This window comes from Lepisma saccharinum, chromosome 3 (genome assembly GCF_977018435.1).
Source record: "Lepisma saccharinum chromosome 3, izLepSacc3.1, whole genome shotgun sequence".
Lineage (NCBI taxonomy): Eukaryota > Metazoa > Arthropoda > Insecta > Zygentoma > Lepismatidae > Lepisma > Lepisma saccharinum.
The window spans coordinates 54,210,348-54,234,581 of NC_139231.1; the positions used below are offsets into that span (position 1 = coordinate 54,210,348).

General features: G+C 37.6%; 1 protein-coding gene across 2 annotated transcripts; it reads right to left on the minus strand.

The window, feature by feature from the left end:
• Positions 1–12,270: 12,270 nt before the first annotated feature.
• On the minus strand, positions 12,271–24,001 carry LOC145985044 (uncharacterized). Of its 2 annotated transcripts, none has more exons than XM_083118559.1 (2): positions 23,740–24,001; positions 12,271–13,876 (listed from the first exon to the last, which is right to left on the minus strand). In XM_083118559.1, the coding sequence occupies exons 1-2, from the start codon at positions 23,766–23,768 to the stop codon at positions 13,210–13,212; spliced, it is 696 nt and encodes a 231-aa protein (XP_082974685.1). In that variant the 5' UTR covers positions 23,769–24,001; the 3' UTR covers positions 12,271–13,209. The 2 variants fall into 2 exon arrangements, with proteins under 2 accessions (XP_082974685.1, XP_082974686.1); XM_083118560.1 differs by lacking the exon at positions 23,740–24,001 and adding an exon at positions 22,469–22,487.
• Between the last annotated feature and the right edge of the window lie 233 nt (positions 24,002–24,234).

Below are 24,234 nucleotides of genomic sequence, written 5' to 3' on the forward strand. Positions count from 1 at the left end.
AATCCGTCCATTGTTGTCTATAATAAGCTACCACAAGATACAAGAAAAGAAATAAAATTGATCAAATTCAAGCACAAGATATAGTCCCTACTTCTCAAACAAGTTTTTTATTATATAACTGAATACATAGAAGCAACTCTCACATAACTGAAAATGTAGCTAACTTTGTATAACGTAGTATAATCATATATTGTTCTTGTAAATTTAAATATTAAAGCAGCTCCGAAAATTAGTGCACCTAGTGGTAGGCTGTAGTGTTTTATATCTTCTCATGTTACTAATTCGTATGTGATTTTGTTACAATATCAAAGTAAGGCCCAATTTTGGTAATGTATTTTGTATTTTATATGTGTAAGAACCATTAATGTAATATTGTATTGTAATGTCGTATCATGCCAAAGGCGTGACTTGAACCCGGGACCCCTGGCTTCATAGCAGAATGGACTAATCACTTAGCCAAGCAGTCTGGCTGAAGCACTGGAAGAACTTATTACAAGCATATTACCCCGGCGACCTTCAGTGGATCTTTAAAACTGCGCTGACACGGGAATCGACAGGAAATCAGTTGAAATAACATAAAGTCAGCCTTATGCAAAAAGCACAATGAACGACAGGATGGAACTGGCCCAATGGCTTTAACGATCGGAAATATGCATCCCCTTTAAATAGATCGTGTTAACAGATCTCCCCCTCAGTTGTAGTCCGAAAGTTATAGAGTACACAATTGTGGTCTCAAAGTTATAAATTGAATATCGGTGCTATGCTAGAGTTAGAAGTGGGGAGTTGTGCTCCCTAAAGACGTTTTATTTCAGGACCGTGCCTTAATCATCCAAATCCGCAGAGACGATCATCTAAACAGGAATCTACAGGTAAACAAACATCCTTTCTATTACGTATTATCATGACCCTGCCATGTCCAGTCCATAGAAGTGTTAAACAGTGAATGTTGTTCTTCTTTTTCTTATTTCTATTAACATATAAAAGGTACCTCTCGTATAAGCGAGTTGCTTTAGACTGGCACAGCCTAAGTTCGATCCCAAAAATCCGTAGGGGTTTTACACGATGTACAGTGGTCCCTCTATAATCTGGCACTTCGCCAATCCGGCCCCTCCAGTAGTCTGACGTTTTTCTTTTCTTTATTTCTTTAATTTTTGTTATAACGTAAACCTAACGCAGGCCTAGTTAAGGTTATGTATGTAAGGTTATGTAAACTACTGTATGGGTATATTCTGTATTAACATGTACTATTTTTTGTACATACAGTAGTCCTTGAATGCAAATAAACTAAACTATAACTTTTTAAAAACTGCCTGTTCATCTTCATATTAAAATTAGAACTTTCATCACATTCTAATGTTTTCCTGAATCAAAAGAAATATTTAAAAAAATCAATTCCACCCGGTAGATTGCCATACATTTTCCAAAGTGAGAAGTAGCTCCATGACGTGGGGAAGTTTGGCGATCTCTGGTCTAAGCTGTTGCTGCTTCCACTCTTGAGGCTTGTTATCCTTTTTAAACAGAAACCATGCAGCATTGTCGCTGTTTACTGCTGACCCCAGGTTGGAAGGGAGAAGACTACACTATGGATAAACTACACAAAAATTCACAAACGTACATGTAGCACACAAACTGCTAAAGCTGGGCAAAACCAGCATATTTAATAAGACAAGAAGTGAGGATTATACATGTTATTATATTAAGTGGAAACAATGTGTGTAAGTCCTGCTTCTCTGGTTCCCATTCAGCCCTGCCTCTCTAGTAAACAGTTTCCTGATTTCTAATTGGCAGAGGAACTGTCGAGCGATCACTTGTATCCTCTCTTTATGGAACTCCTGACATTGAAATAGGTCTTTGGCCATGCGAAATGGTGCACGTGCATCAGATATAGTGCATGCATAGTATGTTTTTTGGAAGTTCAAGTTCCTGGGCTTCCCTTTCCAAATTTAGACTTGGCCAGGTGACAGTTATTTTCCAGAGTTCAATAACTGCATTTGAGCAAATGTGTTTCTTCAAGGAATGCAAAGGAATCATTTTATCTGCACGACAGATGGCAGATAATTTCTAGAAAGTGTAGGAATGAAGAGTTTGGATTTACTCATGCATAAAGTAACTTCTATTAGAGTTCATTAAGATAGAATAGGAGTGTCCTCAACATACCTTATCAACATCAGTTCTCTCTGCATGGTAGGTTATGAAGCTTGGCAAACTTAACGATAATTGGATGCAGCAAATGGCCCCCATATATTTTCCATTGTAGCTTCCACTTGTGCATCCCAAGCAAATAGAAAAAGTAGGAAAACCAATAACTCTGATTTGCTAGCACATCACGAGGTTGTAGGTGCAGATCCCATACGAACTGGAGTACCACGTGACTAGTGGTGTTGCCGGATAATGTCTACTGTAGCTAGGCAGCAACCAAAGTCGTATGTCTATGCGTGTTCTGTGTAACGGTTACTCGGGCCAAGTCCTCGAGCCCTACCGTTTGGGGTTATGTAACTCAGACGTCTGGACTTAAGAGTTGAAAGAGAATGCATTATTATCTAGGTAGAGTCTTAATACTAAATAGGAGAACCTGTAAGGTGTAGACATAATTAGGTGCATACGTAATGATTAACAATAACAAGGTTTATTATAGAGAATCGTAGTTGATATATGAAGAATATCCCAACCTCTGTGTTAAGGGGAGGGAGCTGAAATGGAAGGAGGATAGATTAGCGATACTTAGTAACCTTGAAGTGAAGTTCCTTGTCCATCTTCTAAGTGCCTGAAGACAGCCTGGACTTGGCTGGGTGGATAGCCATCTTGGGTCGAAGACTGGACAGTGCCTCCAGCCATAATTCAGATCTGCTGGTAGACTACCACACCTCTAGTCTTGTGACTAGGGCTTATATACTTCGGGTGTGGCCGAAGCAACCTTAGGCAGGGTTATTTCTGTTGCTTCGTGTCGTCATTATGAATGTAGAAGGTCAGGGAGGCATAGACGGAGGATTGACTGTCCTTGCATCATGTCATTGGTCGTTCGCATGTGCGGGCTCTTTGCACGTGGAGTAGCTGATCGTATCTGGTTCCTAGAAACCTTCTCAGTAACCTTACTTCACTGAAGGGTAGCAAAGTACATGTGGACTGAAGACAGGCGAAGATAAGATCCACAGCGCCTTGAGTGCATTCTGTTGTGAACCACACCCATTTCCAAGTTTACAGAAAATCATGAACGTCCAGAAACTTGCATGTTACATCTGAAATGAGCGAAACTGTCTAGGCAAGCAAGTTACCTCGCATAGAGGGCATTTATTTAGAAAGATTGCTCTGCCCTTTATTTGTAGTCTTGAGGAAAATACAAGGAAATGAAAATCAAAGCACGCAATTGAAAGTAATTTACGAGGAAATAATAGTGGCTGTGATGATGAAAGGATAATTTGTTTTGGGAAAGTATTAATATTTACATCAACACAGCTGTTACATGAACAGATAGGCTAATCAGGACTAGACCTACAGTTTAAACTGGGATCCGAACTACTACGAGGGGTGACTGAAAAGTTCTCGGCCTACCCATGAAGGGTTGCCAGGTGCTCAATCGTTCATGGCTATTTTTCAACATAGTCCCCTTTCAGCGCCACACACTTTTGCCACCGGTGCTGCAGGCCCATGATACCTTCCTTGTAGAACGTTTCACCCTGCACTGCAAAAAAGTCCTCCACCGCAGCCATGACGTCATCATCTGATGGAAAATTGATTCCACCGAGGTGTTGCTTGAGTTTAGGGAACAGATGTAAGTCTGAGGGAGCCAAGTCTGGCGAATAGGGAGGGTGTCGAAGCTGCAGGATTCGATGACGGACATTGCAATGGTGGACGTGTGCGCGGGTGCATTGTCTTGGTGGAAAAGGACGTGCTTCTTCAACATTTCACGACGTTTCACCTTGATGGCCTCCCTCAAATTCTTCAGTTGAACAGCATAATACGCACCATTCACCATTTCACCTTTTTTTAGATACTCAGCCAGGATGACACCCCTCGCATCCCAAAACACAGAGACCATCACCTTGCCAGCTGATTTCACTGACTTGTACTTTTTGGGGGTGGGGGAGGAGGGGTGTTTCCACTGTTTTGATTGCACCTTGGACTCTGGCTGAAAGTGGTGGACCCATGCTTCGTCCATGGTTACAAAACGTTGGAGAAATGTCTCAGGATCAGCCTGAAGGAGGGTCAAGTTTGCTGCAGACAAGAGGTATCTCTGACGTTTGTTCTCAGCACTCAATATTTTCGGGACCCATCGACATGACACCTTGTGCATGTCCAGCACAACTGTTAGTATGTGTCCAACGCGTTCCTGGAACATTCCCACTTTCTCTGTGATGTAACGTTCTGTCACTCGCCGGTCTGCCATAACAAGATCCTGTATTGCTGTGATGTTTTCTTCAGTACAGGCCGTTGCCAACCTTCCACTGCGAGATGCATCTTGGACAGAGGTGCTCCCCCTCTTGAATTCCGCCACCCACTTTTTCACAGTAGAATACGATGGGGCATCCTCCCCCAATGTTTCCATCATGTCCTTGTGGATGTCCTGTCCACTCATGCCTTTTTTCAGGAGGTATTGGATAACCGCACGAATGCTCACTTTATCCATTTTTCAGAAAATGCTCACCGTCTTCACTTCAAACATCAAAATCTGAAAAACAAACAAAGATAGTACTATGAAATTTGGTATGGGGCTTTGCAAAGGCATATATTATGATTAGCTGAAGTAACATTTAGCTACAATAAATGCATCATGGGTAGGATGAGAACTTTTCAGTCACCCTTCATATGTGGCTCCTAACACTCTACACTATCTGCAATTTCCACAGACATCTTGGTCTCCCTCTTGGCCTTATTCCCACTCCTTGTGCATGGTAAGCTCTTACTGGTAGTCTTTCTGCATCCATCCTCTGCATGTGTCCGAACCACCTCATCTGTGCCTGACCTATCCTGTCCTGAAGCTTCACCACACCCACTGTCTGTCGGATCTCCTCATTCCTTATTCTATCCCTTCTAGTCTTCCCCAATATAATGCTTAAAAATTTCATCTCCACTGCCTGTATCTTTCTTTTGTCTCTCTCTGTCATTGTCCAGGTCTCTACTCCATTCATAATTAGTGGCACATAGTATGTGTTGTATATTACCTTGCATTTCATAGGTACAATCAACAGCAAAGGTATTAGGAGGATCTATAACGAAGTGGGTTAGAAACCCTGCATGCTCAAGAGCAGCTCTGATAAGGCACCTGAATTGTCTCGAGCTGAATGAGGAAGTGGGCGAACTTTAATCATCAAGGCTTTTCTGCAAAATGATTGCCAAAGGGCTTTGTGTGTGGATTTGATCACCATAAAATTGCTGGGTGATGAGTGGATATGTTATCGTTTTCGTCATTTTACCTTGCTTTGCTATCTTTGGAAGTTGAATGATGAATAGATTAATTTGATGACTGATAAATACGAAAAAGCCTACCCTGTGGCAAATTGGTTTGCGCAACGTGCTTCGAAGTCGAATATCTGGGGTTATAACTTGGTCTTCAAAATATAAATGTGTGATTGTCTTCATCTCACTCCTATCTATCACATCTTTATCGTCACAATTAACCGAGAGTGGTAGAACAGTGACAATTACAAAAATAGAACCTTTGGTGTCGGCTTCTGTGTTTCAAGCATAGTTGTTTCTTCAATAAATAGTGCATAAATAGTGGCAATATATTGTGACAGTGCAGTGGCGGCGATTAGGGGGGAGCGGGGGTGCAATTTACCCCTCCCACTTTTTGCCACCTTTGCTCCCGCACTATAGTAAACCTTATCTAGCAAGGGAAAGTAAACTGTCCTTGCTCCCCCAGTTTTGGAACCCAATTGTCGCCACTGTGACAGTGATATGAAATGCTTCTTATTTAATAAGTTATAGTAATGTGAAAAGAACGATAGATATTCCTCATATTTTCGATTTTTTCTAATAAAACTAATTTCCAGTGTGTGATGATAATATTTAGTGTCCGAAATAGGTTTAAAATCAATTTATGTTATTGTATGCAGATGTAACATGGAGATCCTCCATGATGGCGTAGTCAAAACGTTGTCACGTTGCAATCAAAGAGTACTCGGTTTGATGCCCGGTGGAGGGACTTAGTGTTTCGGATCTCATTTTAAGCTGTAGGTCCAGTCCTGATTAGCCTTTCTGTGCATAAAGTAGATTTGAAAAAAATTTGTCCTCGAAATTTGTGACAGTTAGTTATTGATCGTAAGTTGTATTATTGCAGGATTTAGGGATAGTAGACATATTGAAATTAGCTTTTAATTTTCACATATATTTTTTTATTTAGCGTCACTTCTCTGTCACTTTTGAGTAATCACGACAATGAAGACTAGTAATGATATGATAGAAAGACACTCAGAAACCACATTAATGCACAGACCCGGTATTCGAACCCAGGATCACTGGTGTTGTAGCGTGCTGTGCTAACCCCACCTCCATGGAGGTCGACAGTTTTCACATCTTCTTTACACATATTTCTACCACTTTCTCTTATAATCAATACTACCCCTTCATATCAAGTTTAGCTAATATTTACAGTTTTCGCTTGGTAGTGAATGAGAACTGCATCATTTTATGCTGAGGCACAAATTCCATCATCCAGATTTAACACTAAAAAATGTAGGTCCTGTATAGATTAACAATTGTGAATTCACATAAAATAGCAAACATTTTGCGTTGGTTCGAGATTATCAATTGGTATAAAATTTAGACATAATGAATCTGAGTAGAAAAATACAACTTGCATATCACGATTGCCATGTCCGACTGATCTCCGTACGTAGTGTTTAGCACATCATACTACAAGTATAGGCTATGATTGTTTCTGGGTTATGAACGAGATGTGCCCCCTTCCCGTGAAACAAGAAGGAGAGTGTCCCTGCAGAACAAACTCATAAATTAAAGTGTCCAAAAACAGCTATTAGGCATGAATATAACAGGGAAAAAAAACTCGTTAGCATTACAACTACTTATAAGCTCCGTTGCGGTCGAGAGTTAGGACAGTCTGACTAAACTTCTCCACTTTTAGTTCCGAGTTCGAGTCCTGGTCTCGGCATGGCTATCTGTTGAAGGTCTCTTTATCAATTTAATCTAATTATCAACCACCCTCATAGTTGCGATAAATTATAAATGTGTCATAAAAGCAAAGCAAACCAACAACAAAAAATATTTGTAAGATTATTGCAATGTCAGAACAACATTAGAGAAAAAACATGAACACGATTCATTTTCAAACAGGCATTTGGGGATAACTGTGTAGACAGACAACATGTTCCCGAAAGTTGTCAATCAACATGCAGCATGACCTTCGGTACTGGAGTTGTGCATTTCAGGAAAGTTTGCTGGAGGCTCCTCAAGCATCTTATCAAGAATGCCTCGGTGTGCACAGCATTGCCAACTTATTTTCCCTTGGGCAAAACTTTCTCCTACTGTTACATCTGCAGTTAGGTGTACATCCTTGTTCCATATTAATCTTCAAACACTTTGCTATAGTCCACCACCCGTTTCTCCTCTTCTGTTTACCTCCTCATCTATTCTTTCACTTTTCTCAATTATGTTTCCTAGATATCTGAAGCTCTCCACTACCCTCAACTCTTCCGTGTCCATCCTTATTCTTGGTTCATCTGGCTGTTTCTTATTGTTATTAGCACCTCGCTCTTTTCTGCACTGAATTTCGTTCCTGCTTTCTTCATTCCAAAAGTCATCAGCACACAACAGGGCCTTAATCTCTTCCTCTCCTATCTTCTTCCCCACCTCTTACCTACTAACAGTCCGTTTATCTTACTAAAGTCCAGTAGCCTCCTTCCCTATTCATTCCTCTGTCCCCACCCATCTGCTCCAAGTACTTCCTGTCTCTTCCCACTTGTGCATTAAAATCACTGATCACAATTTGCCCTTCCTTGCCTATGTGTTCTTCCAAGTCCTTTTCAGATTATTTACATCCTGTTTGTGGGGCATACACTTGAATTATTTCTATTACTTTCCCTCTTACATTCATTTTTAGTTTTATTATTGTCATTTACTCTTTCTACTTCCTCACTTATTCCACTTCTGACTACAAATCCAACCCCACTTCATCTGCCCTCTTCAGTCCCTGCCCAGAACAGTTTATTTACAATTTCATTTCTCCTCTTCCTTTTCATTTTATTTCGCTCATTCCAAAGATGTCGATCCCTCTTCTCTTCACTAGATCCACAATTTCTTCAGCCTTCCTGCCAGTGTTTCAATACTCAATGTCCCTATTCGTAGCCCATGTCATCTCCAATTTCCAGTCCGGCTTGCTTCTTCCTTATCTCGAATTGTTTGTTTTCAGCTGTCTGCTAATTGGGCCTGTCACAGCCTACACCTGAGTGGTGGGGCTGTCACCTGTGGGTTCTCAGGTACAACCTTGTTTTCTGTCAGGGTTCCAACTCCCTTTGTCTTTCACGATCCCTCCAGGCCAATAAGGCAGTGGGGATGAACACTTTTATGATTGTGTTTATTCGCCATGACACAAGGCTGTTGATGGGTATCTGTAGTATTTGCTGAGTATGTCCATGTCACTGGACACCCTCCACACTCTGATAACCTTGCCGCCTCGGTCCCGTACTGCTTATTTGGGTTTCCCCTTTTTCGCAGCTCCCCCTCATATCTGAGGGAGGTTTCACTATCTGTCACTTGTGACCAATCCAGTAGCTGAGGCTCGCACTGAAAAGATATTCCCCAAAAAACTATGCAACGAAAACTGTATCAACGTGGCAAAATCCTGCAGCGAAAGAGTTAACAAAAAAAATAAAGTAAAATAACATGCTACAAGTTTTTAAAAAATACAATAACATGCTACAAGTTTCATTTCTTTTTCAACTTTAAAAATGCCTTCTCCATTGTGATATGACTCTTTTATGGGTATAGCGGCTTCAACATTCTACCATGAATGACATTTTTTTGTAAAAGTTAAATGCTTTGATCCTTATATTTCATGGAAACATGGTCTCCATTTAATGTTTCACGAAACTTAAGAGTATACCCTGTGAAAGTTTTGGGACAATTTTGTCCATTGAACAAAAGGCCCCTTCATGATCAGCAGTGAAGAGCAAGTAACACAAGGTAACATTCATTACTTTTAAAAGTGATGCATTACTGGAACAATTACATTTATAATTTAGATAAGGTAATTCTAACACTGCTGAAAGAGTAATGCATTACTGGGTTATGTTACTCCCCAACTATACTAGCAGTCAGCATAATGAGATGCAATACGATTATTTCTACGTTCCTTTCCTGAGTAAGACATGGTATTTATGATTGCTCTGTCATTCACTTCACCATGAAATAATAATTCAATAATAATAAAACTATAAACAGATGTTCTGCCAAAACCAATATTCCACTGAAAATAATAATCTCCTTATTTCTCGTGGGAGGCTTACCCACAGGCTGCTCTACTACTTGACTCTCCTCATTACCTGGATATTTGTACATATTAACATAAAAAATGCTAAGAAACAAAACATGGGTTGCATATGATACTGAATTTTCAATTATAAAGGAAGTTCTCTAAAATGTATGCCTCATTGCAGATAAGTTATTATTTCTTAATGTATTGTATTTGTATTTTTATTCTTTACATCACTTTACTAGAGTCGACGAGCGATATGAAAGCGGCTGACCTTGACAAGTCCGTGCAGAGAGAGAGAGACGGAGATACATTTCCGCTGTTGCCACCTACTCACCATTCGGGGTTCTCGCCAGCTCTTAAAAAATAAAAAAACAACGGCTTACATTCGAACAATTGTAAATTGCCGCTGCACGGCTATTATTGCAACAATCGATACAAATCCTGCACGGGCCCGACCCTGTGGCCGAGTGGTTAGCACATCGTGCTGCGACGCCAAGGGTCCCGGGTTCGAATCCCGGTCGGGCTTGGTTGTTTGTGAATGTCCATTCATCAATTTCATCATTTCATCACTCATCCCCATCTTCGCAAATTAGCCAAGAGGCACAAAACGTGAAGTAAAATAAACTAAATCAAATAAAAAAAAAAATCAATCCTGCACGAGTAGTACCAGAAAGCTTTAGACAATCGTATTGTGCTGTAAATTAAATGTGTAGAATCTTGAAAGTGAAACAAATGAAATATTTTATTGACTATTATTGTATAGAGAAAAAGTTCTTTTGCGAGCAGATTTTTATTAATTAGATTTGAAATAACTTTCAGTGAGAAAGTTACAAAGAAAACTCCAAATTTTAAGTTCGTATAATATTTACAGCGATATGTTATTTGGTTACTGAGAAAACGAGAGAAGAACTTGATTGATTCTTTCGCAGTGTGGCAAAGGCAACTTCGTTTGCCGCAGATACCATGCGCCGGTCTTGTGGCACTCGCAATAACAAAACAACTGTCTGGCATGCATAACATGAAGTGAAAAGAAAAATTAAAATGCCATTTACTTGCATAACGCTCATTCCCCGTACTGCTGTCAACCTCGTCACTTGATTCAAGTTCTTTGGAATCCGTGTCTTGCAAATTTATAATGACCTGCTCGATGGCATCATCTCTGACTATTTCACGCTGGAAGTCATCTTCTTGTATTTTCTCTGTGTGAGCCACACAATCTGCCCACTCAGAAACACCTATTCTGTCTATTGCTTCGTGAGTCAGTTTCTCTACGTCGGCAATTTTGAAAGTCTTGTTCTTGTCAGCTACGTACCCCTTCACCTGGGTCCAAATCATTTCAATCGGGCTGTACTGACAATGATAAGGTGGGAGACGAACAACTCTGTGACCATATTCTCTTGCTATTATATCGATTTCGTAACTTTTGTGAGTTATTATATGATGTTTCACCAACTGCAACAATTCTGCTCGGGTATGCGTGCTTGTGTGGAATGTTCTTGTTACAGAGCAATGTCATAATATCCGCCTTCCTTGTGTTCAAACAAGGTGTTTTATCCACTTGCAAGGAATGTATGCTTGCGTTGTTCATTACAATCACAGATTCAGGAGCGAGAAACGGCAAGAACTGCTCGCGAAACCACTTTCGAAACACGGCAGACGTCATTTCTGAATGATAGTCAGTACTGTTTGTTTTGGAGCGGAAAACCAATTTACTTACTGTTTGTTTTGGAGCGGAAAACCAATTTACTTTGGGGCACAAAGCCTGTAGCAGCTGAACCAGCATGACACACTATAAGACGAGCACCTTTTCGTAATGGCACCTTTAACCCACCAGAACCATCACTCATTCTCCAGCAGCTCGTCTTCGTGTGATTCTGGTTGACCCAGGTTTCATCTAAATAGTATATATTTGCAGTACCAGCTTTCCTGATTTCATGCATGGTTCTGAGGAAGATCACTCTCGCAGCTACAACATCACCCCTCTTCATTAAAAATTTCCTCCCGTCGTTGCCTTTCCTATATCTGAACCCCATGTTTTTCAAAATTTTTAACACTGACCACGTACTGCCTGCAAACCCGATAGCTTCCCTCAATTTAGCCCCAAGTTTCACTGCAGTAGGAAATTCGCCATTTGCGTACATATCAAATATAATATTACGCAACACCCCTTTATCTAAATCGTCAAAGTGGGTAACATTCTTTCGCCGATTACGACGTTTGCTAGGCGAGCGAAAAGAAACCGACCTGTATCACCGATCGACGACCTGGCTTCCTTCGCAATCGTCTGAACTGTACGCAGACCTATCCCACATGCAGCCGCTTACGCTCCTGACATTTGGCAACACTGCTCCCTGACGAACAGGAGGCACTGTCTGCACTGCGAGATTCACTTTGGAAGAACTGATACACTTTGTACACCATATCTCACGCTTGTTTGTGTAGAACACGACGCTTAGGTGTTTCTGCAGACATCTTGCACACGTATATTGACAAATTTTTGAGAGCACACTGAAGAAAAACGAACAGTCACAACGAAAACCAAACAGATTCTTACTGCTCGAAAAACAAAAGAAGGACATCACACGTTTTCCACGGCAGTCTGTACCTCCTCCTTTTGCTACTGCGCATCGAGGCTTGCTCAAGGTCAGCCGCTTTCATATAGCTTTTCGACTCTAGCTAATCACAATGAGGAGGATGATTATATGAAAAGATACTCAAAGCATGCCCAGGCCAGGACATGAACCCAGGAACTTTGATGGTGAGAGGAAAAATCATCCACTAAATGTACTTGGCCACCACGCTGCGATTTATTAACATATTTTCCAGTAAAAGGGATAAAGTTCTAGACAATAAAATCGAGTTTTATTTCGATATAAGAGATACATTATATGTAATTAATATTCATTACACCCACCGTATGTACAAACCTTTAGAAAGAGTGTCACTTTACATTTAGCCTGTTAATAACACTGAAACAACATTCACAATACATTTAAGACACTAATTGTGAATCTTCTTTTTTTCTTGTGCATAAATAGAACTCGAAATCTATTCTGTATGAAAATTAATCACCTTCCGGTATTTAAGCAGAATGAACAAATTTTGTAGGTGAAATGATGCACACACAATAAGAGTTAGATTAGATAAATGGAGGATAATTTGAAATACTTTTTTAAAAAATAATTTTATAATGATGCAGCATGTGTTACCACCATTTTGGCAACTTGTACAACTCTGTTAGCTCATAAAAATATCTTGTTCAAGTATGCAATAAAAAATATTTAAAGTTCAAAGTCAGTAAATTATTGCTGATAAAAATAGAAAAACCCCTCCATGTACAAAAATTGTAAACAAATGTATCTCAAAATACACAATTTTCTTTAAACTATTGTTTATTGACGCATGTATCAATGTACAGATGTTGTGAAATACTAGATTTCATCCATGTATATGATCAAAATGTTCAATGTATGGTATATATGATTTCACGCTTATCAAAACCCTGATTAGCTTAAAAATTATTAAGTTATCAATATCCCCAGTGAAAATTATTTTCAACATCATATGAAACTACAGTAAATATTCAATTTTTTATTACAGAAAAAAATATAATTTAAGTGAAATGACCATGGGGTCCACCTAAAAATTTGTCGGCAATTTTTATCTTTTTTCCTGGATTTTTGTATTTCTACACATAATTTCAGTATGACTGTGACTTCAATTAAATAAGTATTTATGGAGTTTGCAAAGTAACAAGTCTGCTGAGCTGGCACTGTACTTCATAATACTGACTTAACTGCAGTATGTGCAGCCTTCCGACCAACATCAGCCCCTTTGACTCCTCCTACTACAGCACCTGCAAGTGAGCCAACTGCATTTCCAGAAACAGCTCCAAGTGGACCAAATATTGCACCTATTCCCCATCCTATTACGCCACCAATGTAGCATCCCCCAGTGGCCCCAAAACTAGCTCCGTACATGCCACCAACGAGGGAACTGGCAGTAGTTAGACTGTTCTTGGGTACAGAATTCTTTCCTTCAGACATGTCTTGGACATCCTCAGCTACGGCTCCAACCATCTGTGCAGTTGCGATGGCCCCAGCCACATAGGGTGCAGCCTCTTTCACAAATCTAATGGCATCTGTGACCTTTGATCCAGCATCAACAACTTCCTGTGGAACGGGAGTATGTGGGTCCAACACTCCAGTTAGTTTTTCATTTATGTTAAAGTGTGGGTAATTCGCACCCTTGTGAGCATTGTCTAATCGCAACACCCAGGTGTTCTTCACGGTGTCTATGATGCCGAAAGAACTGGTTCGTAAATCTTGTGTCATTACACCATACTGACATTTCGCAGATGCATTGATACCATCCAAAGTATTCTTATAGCTTCCAGTATACTGGGCAGCACCTTTAATTGCATCTACAGATCTCATGAAAATTGATCTGGAAAGAAAAAGGACAAATATATATAAAGTACCAAGATCCTGGAAGCATGACAAACTGCAATGTTTTTAGTCAAGAAATTATACCTGCTGCAACGCTTCATGCCAATTTCAAATTAATTAACTAAATCTTCCTTTTCTTTGACCCAAGTGCAAATGTCATTCATTGATGAATAAAGTGATAAACAGGAAAACAATATAACATACTTTTCAAAGATAAAACTTTTCCAGGTGATGAATAATGATAATTTCTATCTTAATTGTTCACTTCATTTTCACCTACTGCGTTTGAAATTTGCACTCTATATGCATATACCCAGAGGTGCAACCACGAATTTTTTTGTGTGGGGTGGGCAAGTATCAGGATAAATATACCAATAATAAGAATAATATTTATTAATTATATTTTATATATATTTTTATAATTATATTAATTATTAATATTGTTATTATTTATAATAATAATGTTACTACTACTAATATTATTATTATTATTATTGATTTGCTTTATTTTACTTCGCTTCTTGTGCCACTTTTGACTAATTTGGGAAAAGTGATGATATGATGAAATTGCTGAATGGACACATACAAACATCCATGCCCAAATAGAAATTCGAACCCGGGACCAACATTATTATTATTATTATTAGTAGTAGTAGTATCAAAGATGTTATTGCCCTCGTGAATTATGCAAAAAGGGGGGTAGATGTTGGTGCTAAAACATTTGCGTTCAATCAAACGATTTGAATTGTTTCTTCAACACAATCAAATTCACATTAATAATGGAAAACAGGCACACAAACTATTTTTGAAAGACAGAAAATGCTTGATGAATGTATTCCAAATATTATCCTTTCTCACATTAACATGTATAACTTTCATCGATATATGTTTCATATAATGCAACAAGGAACGACGAATTGTGTATGTTTTCAAAGTTTATTTAATACATATTATACACAACATATACTATTTAAATACACTACACAACCAATTCATCAATATCACAATAAACCAACAGCAAAACTTACATAAATTGTTTCTCAAATGTGCACTCTCCCTTTCCTCAAAACAATTATTGATGCATTTAAAACAAAATGAATTAAGACAAGTCTTATTTGTGCCTGGTAATTTACAATGCATTACAGAGAACAATGATAGATAGTGAGTGAAGCGAGCAAGAAAATTTTTGGATCCAAGTCTTTTGGAGGCTGAAATCAATGTTGATTCAATAGGGTGCAAATAGTTTCACGGGATGCCAATGCATTCTCTCTTTTAAAACTTTTGTGCCTTCCCGATGGTGTAGTGGTAACATCGTCGCCTTGTGATCAAGGGGTGCAGGTTTGATACTCGGTGGAGGCACATGGCACAGTGGTTCGGACCCCACTTTAAACTGTAGGTTCAGTACCGATTAGCCTTTCTACGTGTAAAGTGGACTTGAAACCACACATAAATCAATCAATTTTATAACTAATTTTTATTTAGATCGTTTGGCGCCCAGTGCCGACTCCTGCAAATGGCAATAAGAAGTCACAAACACGATTTGGACATTATAAATCTAAACCCAAGAACAGGTGTGTCAGCTCACATTATCGAAGAGAATCATTTGATTAAAAAGAGAAGGGCTTTAAAAAGATTGACGGGAAGCTTCGTTCATTGCAGAAGAACACTGGAATAAATTAAATAATGAAAATGATAACCTAGATCCAGTATAGAGTTTTCTTTTTCACAAATAGAGTAAGCCACCATCCCTAAAATTTAATGTAACAGAAAACATCAAGAGACTTTGTGGAAACAATGATGAATTTGAATTACCTGATGATATTTGGGATTCATAATTTTAAATAAAAAATAATGTGATCAAATTTTTTTTTATCTGAAATAAAAATAAAACAGACTGCTCCTTTTCATAGTTAAGTTGCTATATTACAACAATGTAACATTGACAACATCCATTATATAAGGGATTATTTTTGTTTAAAAAATTGCTAACCATTGTTATAACTGTATCTTTAGTCAAAATGAAAATAAATGTCTGATAAAGGGAGCGTCTCACGAAAACCGGAAAACGACCCAATATATTTAGTAATTGTATAAGAATTTTCATCAAACGCAACATTTTTCAAATTATTTCCTTTATTATTACCAATAAGAAAGTCCATTCGCTTTCCGAGTATCGATTACTATTCGAGTACGTTGTCTTCCCCGACCAGATGGTTCTGCTTGTGCTGGGGTATAGTAGTCTGTGGTTTACAAAAAGTGTTCGCCCTTAGTCAATGAAAAAAATTGCCAGTTTCCTATCATATAATAGATGATCATTGAGACAGTATGCTAGCCAATAGGGAGCATTCATGCACAAACCACGCCCCCAATCTCTATTTCAATGTGCACATGTGAAATACGCATCCGGGATTCGAACCCGGGACGAGAGTTTAGTAAGAGTTAGATAGCTGAGCCGATACCACTTTGAACCAACATTCTTACCGATACCGATACTTAAAAATTGTAACAATTAAAAAGTTGCTCAAAATATTGATTAATATTAGTGCATAAGAATTTCACTCCAATTATAAGCATCCATTTACTATAGTTTTGCCTTAAAATAAAAAATTACATGAGAATATAGGAATACCTTTTATGTAATCACAAAATTCAGTTTTCTCATGTGATAGTTGTAAGGGTTGCTCAATATGTAATAAACTTACGTCATCATTTGCTGTTAGCAGATATTCCTCATATTTTTTAAAAAACCTAGTGTTTACTATTTCGTATCATTCTTATTTTACGTCACTTTCCTGCTTCTTTAACCTAATCGCGACGAAGAGGGTGAATAGTGATTAGATGGCCTTTTTTTGAAATCAATGAAGAAGCAAAAGTCATTCGTAAAATGTTAAGATTAAGATTAGTTTTAGATTTAGGCGAACCAAATTTCATTTCAAATAAGTAAATATCTATGAATCAAAAAATAGAACAACCGAGTTGGTTAGTATTTACCGATAGAAATATAATCATTGAAGGAATTAATGACTCAAAAAAGTTGACTGCTAAAAACATATCGGTGAAAGGACACTAGCAAAGGAACACTCATGCCCAGGCGAGGACTCAAAGCCGGAACCTTCCGTTCGTGAGTCGAGCGCTCAATGTGCTCAGTCACCCGGTCAGTTATTATATCAAGAGGAGACAGACTCGTGAGAACGAGACTGAATATCATCGCAGATTGACAACTGTGTACTACAAGGAAATGAGATTGAGTGTCACTTTCCTTGAATATCTAGACCATCACTCAGTGTTCAGTGTGGAAAAACAATTTGTTTTAGTTTTGTTTGTTTGTCTGACATTTATTCAGAATTCATAGGCTAATAATTATCCCAAATAATATATGCAACGTTTTAATGTTTTGTTTACATTATATCATATTTGCTTTAACATTGGTAAACCTTTATATATATATATTTATTTTGACCCAGGTTCCGATTGTGTAATTTTTATATCAACTTGATGCGCACTTGTATTTTGTATGAATTGAATTTTTTTCACATCTATAAGTACATATAGAACAATTTTTTCTGCTTACCTACTGCTTTTGTCGGGCAGAATTATTTTTCCCATCTCATTCCTGTTAATAATGATTTGTGTGTGTGTGTGTGTGTGTGTGTGTTTGTTTGTTTGTTTGTTTGTTTATATTGCGTAGTAGTTGTGGTGTGTGTATGTTTATATTGTGTTATAGTTGTGATGTGTTTGTGTGTGTCTTGTGTAGTAGTTATGCTGTCTGATGTGTTTGTGTTCGTCTTGTGTAGTAATTGTGCTGTCTAATATGTTTGTGTTTGTCTTGTGTAGTAGTTCCTCCATTCATATTGGGGGTTAGGCGTAGAGCTGACAACTCTGCACTGTAAAAAGACATGTCAAGAAACAGAAATATAAGGCCATGGATGTTCCCAAGGTAAAATATTCCGGAGGTAAAATAGTCCCCCGTTCGGATCTCCGGGTGGGGACTACTTTGGGAGGTCCCTGGACTAAGTATAAGATCTTCATTAGGAATAAGGATATTAAATTAGGCACCTGGAATGTTCTGAGCCTTTACCGGCCTGGGGCATTTCAGTGTACAGTTAATGAGATAGTGAAGTATAAATTAGATGTAGTAGCTGTCCAGGAAGTTAGGTGGCCAGGAGAAGGGAATTGTAAAACTAAAAATTATACTTTTTTCTATGGTGGTACTGAAAATCATAATTTTGGAACAGGCTTTTTCATAAATAATAGAATTATCTCGGCTCTTAAAACAGTAGAATTTATTAATGATAGGATATCATATGCAGTTTTACAGGGTAGGTGGTGTAAAATTATTTTAATAAACATACATGCACCAACGGAAGATAAAGATGATAATACTAAAGATGATTTTTATACAGAGTTAGAACAGGTCTTTGATAAATTTTCTCAGTATGATATGAAAATTCTGTTAGGTGACTGTAATGCACAGATTGGCAAAGAAGAGACATTTAAACCCACGATTGGTAAAGAAAGTCTTCATGAATTAAGTAATGATAATGGTATAAGATTGATTACTTTTGCAACCTCAAAGAATTTAATTGTGAAAAGTACCACTTTTAAACATAAAGATATCCATAAATATACCTGGTCTTCTCCAGATGGTAAAACTCATAATCAGATAGATCATATTCTCATTGATAAGAGAAGGCATACTAGTATAATTGACGTTCGTACACATAGAGGTGCTGACTGTGCCAGTGACCATTATTTAGTAATTGCTAAATTAAGAGAAAGACTCGCAGTGATAAATCATAAGCAACAAAATCTAAAAGTTATAAAATTTGATACAGGAAAGTTTGTTGATGAAAGAATTAAGAAAGATTACCAAATTAAACTGTCAAATAGATTTGATGTTTTGCAGGATTTAAATGATGATGAAAATATAAATGAAACAGACGTAAATAAGAATTGGGAGCACATACGTAATGCAATAGAATCAGCAGCTAAAGAAAGTATAGGATATCATAAACCAAGAAAAAGTAAGCCGTGGTTTGATAATGAATGTCATAATCTAATAGAAATAAGAAATCAGGCTAGACTTAGATGGTTAAATAACTCTGATGATACAAATCTAAGCAATTATAATAGAATAAAGTGAGAAGTTAACCGCACGTTTAGAAGTAAAAAAAGAGATTACTTGAAAAGCAAAATTAACGAAATTGAAACAAACAGCAAAAATAAAAATATCAGAGATTTATATAACGGTGTAAATGAATTTAGAAAGGGGTGGCAACCTAAAGTAAACTTGATAAAAGATAAAGACGGTGATTTTCTAGCTGACCCATGCGATATTCTAAATAGATGGAAGAACTACTTTAATGACCTTTTAAATGTCCATGTAGGAGATAAATCAGAAGTAAATGAAGTCCACACAGCAGAACCTTTAGTTCCAGAACTTAACTTGACGGAAGTTAAAGATGCTATTAAAAGGCTAAAGAATAACAAAGCACCTGGCATTGATTTAATACCAGCTGAGTTAATTAAATATGGTGGAAATTCATTAATATGTCAAATTCATAAATTAATTTGTTTAATATGGAATAAAGAAGAAATCCCTCAACAGTGGAAAGAATCCATAATTGTTCCTGTGTTTAAAAAAGGTGATAAAATGAACTGCAATAATTACCGTGGAATTTCTCTACTCTCAACAACATACAAAATATTGTCTAACATTATTTTAACAAGACTAACCCCGTATGCTAATGAAATTATAGGTGATTATCAATGTGGATTTAAACGTAACAGATCAACTACAGATCAAATTTTTCACATCAGACAGACACTTGAAAAAAAGTGGGAATATAATCAAAATGTCCATCAGCTATTCATTGCAAAAAAGCATATGATTCGGTCAAAAGAGAGAAATTATATAATATATTAGTAGAGTTTGGAATACCTAAGAAGCTTGTTAGTATGATAAAAATATGCACCAGTGAAACAGAAAGTAAAATTCGTGTGGGTAATAATATGTCTGACAAATTTACAATTCATGATGGGTTAAAACAAGGAGATGCATTATCTACATTGCTCTTTAATTTTGCCTTAGAATATGCTGTAAGGAAGGTAAGAGAAACTAAAGAAGGACTAAAATTAAATGGTGTGACTCAGTTGTTAGCATATGCAGATGATGTAGACTTACTGGGGGATGATGTGAATACAATTAAGAATAATAAAGGTAAAAGGTAAAGTGTTCCCCTGTGCATAGCACCACGCCATGAAGGCGTATAGGGGGTGTGAGGGTAACGCCCCACACTTTCTTGATCCGGTCGTGAGTGGGGGTGATGTGATCAGCATCACGCCCCTGACCGCCTTTACCCCCCAGGGTTTCCCCCAGGTACCCATGTTATTCGACGCTGGGTGGGCGCCGGGGCCGCTTTCACCGTTAGAAAAGTTCCCGGATTTGAACCGGCCGGGGATCGAACCCGGGACCTTGAGCATGGTAGTCAGATGCGTTACCGACTGAGCCACCGCGGCCACCAATTAAGAATAATGCTAAAATATTTTTCAAAACTGCTAAAGAGATAGGTTTGGAAGTTAACAAAGAGAAAACTAAATATATGCTTACAGGCCGAAACCAAGTGTTAGGTAATAATCAAAATCTAATTATTGATAACAACTCGTTTGAACCAGTTTCCAAATTCAAATACTTAGGAGTAATATTAACAAATGAAAATTATATTAAAGAGGAAATAAAAAGTAGGCTTAATTCAGGAAATGCATGTTACTTCTCTCTTCATAAACTTTTGTCTTCTCGTTTAATATCTAAGAAACTAAAAGTTAAAATATACAAAACAGTAATTTTGCCTGTAGTATTATATGGGTGTGAAACTTGGTCCCTTACATTGAAAGAGGAACATAAATTGAGAGTATTTGAAAATAAAATCCTTAGGAAAATGTTTGGACCTAAAAGGGATGAGGAGACAGGTGAGTGGAGAAGGTTACATAATTTAGAACTACATAATTTGTACTCATGTCCAGATATTATTAGAATAATTAAATCAAGAAGACTTAGGTGGGCAGGCCATGTGGCACGAATGGGAGAGGAAAGAGGAGTTTAGAGGATTCTTGTTGAAAAACCTGATGGTAAGAGACCAGTAGGAAGGCCAAGACGAAGATGGAGGGACAACGTTGAGATGGACCTAAAGGAAATCGGTAGGGATGGAAAAGAGTATATAGTTAGTTAGTTAGTTAGATAATGGGAGCGTGTGTTCTCCTGAAACGTCACAACGAAAAACTGTTTTCTTATGCTTGTAATAACTGTAAACTACAGGAAAATAATTCAAATTTCATTCAAATAAAAATACTTTTCGCAAAATTTTCTTGCTTGCTTCGCTCGCAATGCCTGCTTTTCTTAGTCTTATCTAATTCAGAACCGTAGCTAGGGGGTGGCGGGAGTCGACCTGGGCGCCAAACGATCTAAATAAAAATTAGTTATAAAATTGATTGATTTATGTGTGGTTTCAAGTCCACTTTACACACAGAAAGGCTAATCAGTGCTGGACCTACAGTTTAAAGTGGGGTCCGAACCACTGTGCCATGTGCCTCCACCGAGTATCAAACCTGCACCCCTTGATCACAAGGCGACGATGTTACCACTACACCATCGGGAAGGCACAAAAGTTTTAAAAGAGAGAATGCATTGGCATCCCGTGAAACTATTTGCACCCTATTGAATCAACATTGATTTCAGCCTCCAAAAGACTTGGATCCAAAAATTTTCTTGCTCGCTTCACTCACTATCTATCATTGTTCTCTGTAATGCATTGTAAATTACCAGGCACAAATAAGACTTGTCTTAATTCATTTTGTTTTAAATGCATTAATAATTGTTTTGAGGAAAGGGAGAGTGCACATTTGAGAGACAATTTATGTAAGTTTTGCTGTTGGTTTATTGTGAAAGTGATGAATTGGTTGTGTAGTGTATTTAAATAGTATATGTTGTATATTATATGTATTAAATAAACTTTGAATACATACACAATTCGTCGTTCCTTGTTGCATTATATGAAACATATATCGATGAAAGTTATACATGTTAATGTGAGAAAGGGTAATATTTGTAATGCATTCATCAAGCATTTTGTGTCTTTCAAAAATAGTTTGTGTGCCTGTTTTCCATTATTAATGTGAATTTGATTGTGTTGAAGAAACAATTCAAATCGTTTGATCGAACACAAATGCTTTAGCACCAACATCTACCCCCTTTTTGCATAATTTACGAGGGCAATAACGTCTTTGATACTACTACTAATAATAATAATGTTGGTCCCAGGTTCGAATTTCTATTTGGGCATGGATGTTTGTGTGTGTCCATTCATCAATTTCATCATATCATCACTCTTCCAAAATTAGTCAAAAGTGGCCCAAGAAGCAAAGTAAAATAAAGCAAATCAATAATAATATTATCAGGTACTATTATAGAATGGGGGTGACACCTACAAATCATATATTTCGAATTTTTTTACATTGCTAACGTATGATTTTGAAATGCGGAACATTTCCTAAGGTGAAATAATGTCTATTACTTACATTTACGAGTACTTACTGTTACTTGTTATTTTGATTCTGTAACACATTATGGCGGGTGATAGCGTACTGGTTCAGGGCACGTTGTGCGAGTGTTTTGTCAATTTATGCAGTGTTGCAACCTCGTTCACCAGAAAATACCTACTTTTGTGCCTAGATTTGAAATTATGCTAATACCTTGCAAACCATTGATGTTAGCCTCACAAACCATGGACGTTGGCCCCACAAACCATTCACGTTAGCCCCAAAAAACATTTCCGTAAGGTTAGGTTAGGTTAGGCAAGCATAGTTAATAAAAAATTAAAAATACTTGACACGTCATGTTCTAGTGAAAACACTGCGAGTTTCAAACACTGACTATGGAGTTACATCATCTAACACACGGAACATTGTGCTCTCATGCAGAAAGCAAATGGCGGCAGCAGAAACAGCATGTCGGACAGAGATTTTCACAGAAAACAACACGTATGCGCATTAAAATGGATCAAAACTACATTCACGAATTTCCACAACTCTACAGAAAATGATTGCTGTAAGTACTTTCTCTTGTAAATTTGAAGAAATCCGTCACCCCTATACTATAATGTTACCAAAAATATAATTAATAAATATTATTGTTATTATTGGTATGTTTATCCTGGTACTTCCCCCCCCCCCCCCCCGACAAAAATTCATGGTTGCGCCTCTGGGGATATGCATATAGAGTAGCAAATTTCAAACACAGTAGGTGAAAATGAAGTGAACAATTAAGATAGAAATTATCATTATTCATCTCCAGGAAAAGTTTTATCTTTGAAAAGTATGTTATATTGTTTTCCTGTTTATCACTTTATTCATCAATGAGCCCGCCATATTGTGTGTTCCGGAAGCGAAGAAAGGCATAAAAAAAAAGCACTCAGAATGTTAAAAATGGAGTTTGTTTCCGTGTAAAAAGCATAATGGCACCTTGAACTATGTTCCGCAATACACACTTTGTAAGTACGAACCATGCGAAACACAAAATATCAGATTTTAATGCGTCTCCGATCTATGAACCTGGCACCTTCGTTAGCGAATTGCAAAGTGCTAAAATTACGCATTTTTGTATTTGTAGATTCAGCCACTAGCAGTAACTGCCCCCCCCCCCAAAAAAGTCTCGTTACGCCCCTGGAGGTGGCAGTGGGATAGGACATGTTTACAGAGAATATCTTCATTAAGAAACTAAGTTTACAGTAAAAAGATTTTTTTAAGATATATAAATATCACGATAAAATAATTATTTTTTGTGACGTCAACTAAGTATCAGCTTACCGATGTTCTTCTGGAAGATTATTATCCATAATTGTAATGTCCTGCCTGTACGTTGTAGATACTAAAAGAACAACTGTTAGAAAATCCAAGCTTAGATCATATATCACCTAAGATGCAAGCTTTTATCAGAATTCCTTGATGTCAATACACGGCGGGGTTTTCCCGAAGTAAACTAGAATGAAATGGGATTCAACTCGGGAATGTTGAGGGAAATTATTCCGGAGAAGCATTGCCAACTTCACAAAAACTGTCCACACGTGTCAAATGGACTATTTCGTATACATGCATGTACGGAATTTCTATACGCGCGCATTGTGTGACCCAATATGCCACCAATGAATAATGATGTATTTCATGATTTTTGAGATTCATCAAATTTCCCTCCTCAATATAAGTATAACCGCAGAGAAGATAATTTTATAAAAGTACCTTCTCTGTGGCATAACTGACAAAAATGTAGGATGTTGGTCTGCACACAAACACGAACTATTGTTT

Bases quoted from the DNA above. Each gene is read 5' to 3' on its own strand.
- LOC145985044 (XM_083118559.1), bottom strand. From the start codon at position 23,768: ATGGATAATAATCTTCCAGAAGAACATCG. The intron at 13,877-23,739 runs GTAAGCTGATAC...TTTTCTTTCCAG, and splicing joins AATCTTCCAGAAGAACATCG to ATCAATTTTCATGAGATCTG.